The sequence below is a fragment of the Mesitornis unicolor genome, unplaced genomic scaffold (genome assembly GCF_000695765.1).
Source record: "Mesitornis unicolor isolate BGI_N332 unplaced genomic scaffold, ASM69576v1 scaffold3068, whole genome shotgun sequence".
NCBI classification, from domain to species: Eukaryota; Metazoa; Chordata; class Aves; order Mesitornithiformes; family Mesitornithidae; genus Mesitornis; species Mesitornis unicolor.
The window spans coordinates 19,167-23,712 of record NW_010202345.1 but is presented as its reverse complement, the minus strand read 5'-3'; the positions used below and the strand labels follow the sequence as shown (position 1 = coordinate 23,712).

Here is a 4,546-nt window from a genome sequence, read left to right as displayed (position 1 = left end):
AGCCGGGCTGGCAGTGCTGGGGTGGTGGGATTCAGGTCACAGACCAGGTGCTCCTCTCACACTCACTTCATTTGCAGGGCCGCAGATTGTAGTGAGTGTGTATGGACCTGACTTTTTTGGAAACGACGTGGTCAGAGGGTACGGAGCTGTTCATGTTCCCTTCACGCCTGGAAGGTGAGGTGACAACCTGTTGACTTTCAAGACTGAAAGAGAGATTTCTTTTTTTCCAGTTACTGTGTTGTTCCAGAAACAAAACTGTTCCCCTGTCCCCTGATCATGTCTTGTCTGTTTGGTACAAAGAGCATGGATTTTCTAACCCCTGGTTATCAAATAGGTTTTGGTAATGCTGTAGACAACTGTAAAGTCCAAACTGGCACGAAGAAAGCCCAAGTATGAAGTGCAGCACGTTACCTCTGCTGTACCACTCTGAGGAAGAGCCACTCTTCCTGTGCATAGAAACCCTTCCTCTGTATTCCACTTCGAGATGCTCAGTGGTCTGATGTGTGACATTCTGATACCTCTATAAACACAAGAAGTCTTGCCAGTGCTGTTTGGTTCACTGCTCTGTGCCTCTCCCGTTTGCTCTAGGCACACAAGAACCATCGCTATGTTTGTTCCAGAGTCCACATCCAAGCTGCAGAAGTTTACAAGGTAATAATTAAAGACTTCTCCTTTTTTTAAAAGTCCTCCTTGCTCTCAGTCACAGAGGTCTGTCCAGCTGGTGCGTACATGCGAATACAAAGACAACCAGACAGTTTTGAGGTGTACAGGTAAAAAATCAAGTTTTTATGTGTCTAGGGCTTTTGAAGAGCTTTCTTAAAACACATTCACTGCCTGCTTGCAGCAACACTAACTCGTCTTTCTTCCATCCTCACATTTGAACACTGTTGGTTTGAAAAAGAGTCAGCAAGGGAACCTCTGTGCTTGACGGTCAGGATTCAACTGATTGACTTTTCTTCTCTTTATTGTACCCTTGTTTGTAGAATTTACACTCTAATTTCTATACTTTGGTATTGTGTGCACCTCTGATGTGTTCAAAGTATCTAAGCCTCTCTGTTACTCAGGGTAATCAAGAGCCAAATCAGTTACACAAAGATCTTTGCCACAGGGGGAACCTGTCTAGCCCAGAAATAACTTGGATTTAACACAATGCGTATGAAATTGCTTTCATTTTTTTCCTTAGAGGGACAAAACTTATCTTTGATCAAAGCAGATCAGCAGTGAAGTGAATCAGTCCTCACACCCCTACTGCAAACAAGAGCTGGGAGTCTCATTAGACCCACCCTTTGTTTTCTTTTAACGTGCCTATAATGAACTGAATCAAATCTAAACACTGCTGAATGGATCCAATTAATTAGTTTCTGTTTTCTTCTCCAAGTTGGTTCACAGGGAAACGGCCGGAATTTACCGACCCCAGAGTGGTAGCACAGGGAGAAGGAAGAGAAGGTGAGGCCCTGGGGGCTCCTGACTGCAACCCTCGCTTGGCCATCGTCTGCTGCTAAAACAACTGGCTGTTCCGCTGAGAACAGTCCTGCCTGGGTACGTGAGGGCTTCAACATCCTCTCTTAACCCGTTTTCTTTGTGTCTTCTTTCTTCTAGTCACGAGGGTGCGATCTCAAGGCTTTGTGACCATTTCCTTCAACGTAGTGACCAAAGACATGAAGAAGCTGGGCTACGACGTGAGCCCGAGCGACATGCAGGAGCCTTCTCTGGCGCCTCTTACAGCGGGGATTCATAACTACTGACCTGGGGTGTGAGAGGCTCAAAGGCTCACAGGGAAGTCAAACACTTTGGGGCTTTTTTTTTGGCAAACGGAAATATTTTACTGAAGTGAGAACATTTCACTTGAGACCGTTATTCCAAAAGAAACAAGAGGCTTTGGAATAGTTACTTGGGTGTAATCCTTTCAGTAGGTGAAGTATTGTGTAAATTAACATCATCAGCTAATAGTCTGATGTTACACACAGAAATATGAAATCTCTCAAAAATAAGACCTGTAACAAAATCATTTTTCTATCAGCCTTTTGTACACTCTTTATGTACTTAAAGAATAGGAAAGTTCATAGCGGTAGCAGCTTTGCTGCGTTGAAAACATTGCAAACTTGGTTTTTTACTCATGTTTTCTTATAGTAGAAATGGGAAATTGAAATTCTTGCACCTTCTTTTGGAAGGGAGGGGATATGGAAAGGGTCCAGTGAAATGCACACACACACACACACACACACACACACGCTCCTCTGTGCCACGCACACTTCACTGCAGAAGCGGCAGCACCTTTCTGTTGTAATCCCACAGAATCCTGTGGAGATCGTGTAAAATAACACATGTGCTGTCAAAACAAACCTTCCCAGGTTTTATTTCTGCATCAAGCTTCAGGAAGAAGAAGAAAAAAAAGGCAGTTTATTTTAAAGGAGGCAGAGAGACCACGGTGTCAAACGTCGCCTTGCTGCGTGGTTTTAACTTTGATAGCATAAATTGCATTTTAAGTGCAGTCAATAGACTAAAAAATAAACTTTAGGGAAGGAACACAGGAGGTTCCACTTCAATTGGAGAAGAAAGTTCTTCTCAGTGAGGGTGACAGAGCCCTGGCCCAGGCTGCCCAGAGAGGTTGTGGAGTCTCCTTCTCTGCAGACATTCAAAACCCGCCTGGACGCCTTCCTGTGTAACCTCATCTGGGTGTTCCTGCTCCGGCAGGGGGATTGGACTGGATGAGCTTTGGAGGTCCCTTCCAATCCCTAACGTTCTGTGGTTCTGTGATACATGAAGGAAGTAGAGTTTTAGCAAGCAAGCAGCATTTCATTCCAAATTAGGTCTCAGAGGCGCTGCACAGAGGGCGGGGAGGAGCAGCCAGGACCTTCTCCTCCATTCAGCCGCCCCCTCCGGCCCAGATAACGCACCAGGGCTTTCCTCAGCTGGGCTTCTCAGCAAAGAAAGGCAGTAAAAAGGGATGTTCTGCCAGGGTTTTAATTTGCTTGTGCCCCAGTGGCTGTTTCCAAGTCCTGCATCACCCAAGATCTGCTGTTCCTACAGGTACAAAACAGAGGAGCATACGCTGCAGTGAAACAGCTGTGTAGTCATTTCCGCCTTGAAATTCGGGCACGTCCTCTCCTGTGTTTGACTGCACGTACCAGGAGATGACTGGGAACAACTTAAGGTGACACCACCCTGTAAGTGAACTGCCCAGACCTCGAAATGATAGAAATCCAAGTAATAACACAGACCTGCAGGCTCCAGGCCACGCATCAAGTGAAGCAGTCAGAGCTGTTATTTCGTGCCGAGCGAGCAGCGTGACTGAGTAAACAGAATTTCTGAGAAGATAACGCAATCGCTGTAATTTTGCTGTGAGCATTAGCTTCTTTTATACCGAGTATAAATATTTTTCCAAACGTGTAACAGGTGATTTTTCATCTCTTTCCTTTTTTCCTGTCCTGTTTTGGTTGATTTTACCCTTCCAGTAAGCTCCCCCACCAGTTGTTTTGGCAACTGCTGTAATCTCTGAACTGAGTCATCTTGGAATCTGAATTAAGAAGTATTTCCTGTTGGCTCAGAGGAGACTGCAAGGAATTTTGTTGCCTTGTCAGAAGCATTTAGGGAGCAGTTAGCTACAGTAGCAGGATAAATACCTGTGTCTGAAATACCTGAAAGGCAAACATTAACCCCACTACTGCTTAAATATCTTCTTTTCCCCTTGAGCACAGTTTCCTGCCCCCATTCCACTTAGAGCTAAACGGCACCACAGAGATTTCAGCCATGAGAAACCCCTTAAACCCCAATAAAGCCCAAACTTTATGGGTGCAGGGAATTTATTCAGAGACAGCTCCTGAATGGCTCCCTTTTCAAAGGAGTGGTTGGATGCTCACCACGCTGACGAGCATTCTTAATGCTTTCTGCCTGCTCTGTATTTGGTTGGGTTTTGGGTTGTTTTTGACTCAAATGTGTTTGCGAAGAACCTCACCCACCTTCAAGGCCTTCACATATTCAGCTTGGGAGCTGCAGGAGCTTTTATCCGCCGCCGTTCACTCCTTCCACGCATGGGGGGGATGTTTTCCCTACGTGTCCCCCATTTCAATGCCGTTCCTTTGTTCCTAGAGACAACTGTTGGTATCTCTTTATAAACACGCTTCTCTCCCAGAAACAGCCTTGCTGCTGCCTTTATCATGGTCTGGAAAACTCTGGTTTAAGTCCTTGGCAGAGCGTTTGCAGCCTGCAGAGAAGCCCTGCTCTCACCACAGAGGAGTAAGGACAGAAATGACCGCGGGTGACATTAATAAGGAAGAGATTTATGACCCACAAGTGTTCGTTGTTAAAGGTTAACAGAACCCATGCTTTAAAAACAGCCAAAACCCAGAAGAACCCAGCCTCGCTGTAGCGAAGGCTCACAGTAACTTCCTTTCGGCTGCTCTCCATGCAGCTGTACCCCCTGCTCATTTCCCAGCTGATCATTCTCCCTCTCATTCCAAACTGGACCGAAATTCCCAACCCCTGGCAGCACAGATGGCAGCCGAGGCTGTGAGCTGATGCTGCAGCTCCCATTTCGTTATGCCTC

The 4,546-nt window shown here is 45.9% G+C and overlaps 1 protein-coding gene across 1 annotated transcript; it reads left to right on the top strand.

The window, feature by feature from the left end:
- Positions 1-77: 77 nt before the first annotated feature.
- On the top strand, positions 78-1,745 carry B9D1 (B9 protein domain 1; the record flags this gene model as incomplete). Its single annotated transcript, XM_010190352.1, has 4 exons — positions 78-174; positions 589-651; positions 1,379-1,446; positions 1,600-1,745. Coding segments are annotated over 4 exons (374 nt in total), but the record flags the coding sequence as incomplete, so codon positions are not given.
- Between the last annotated feature and the right edge of the window lie 2,801 nt (positions 1,746-4,546).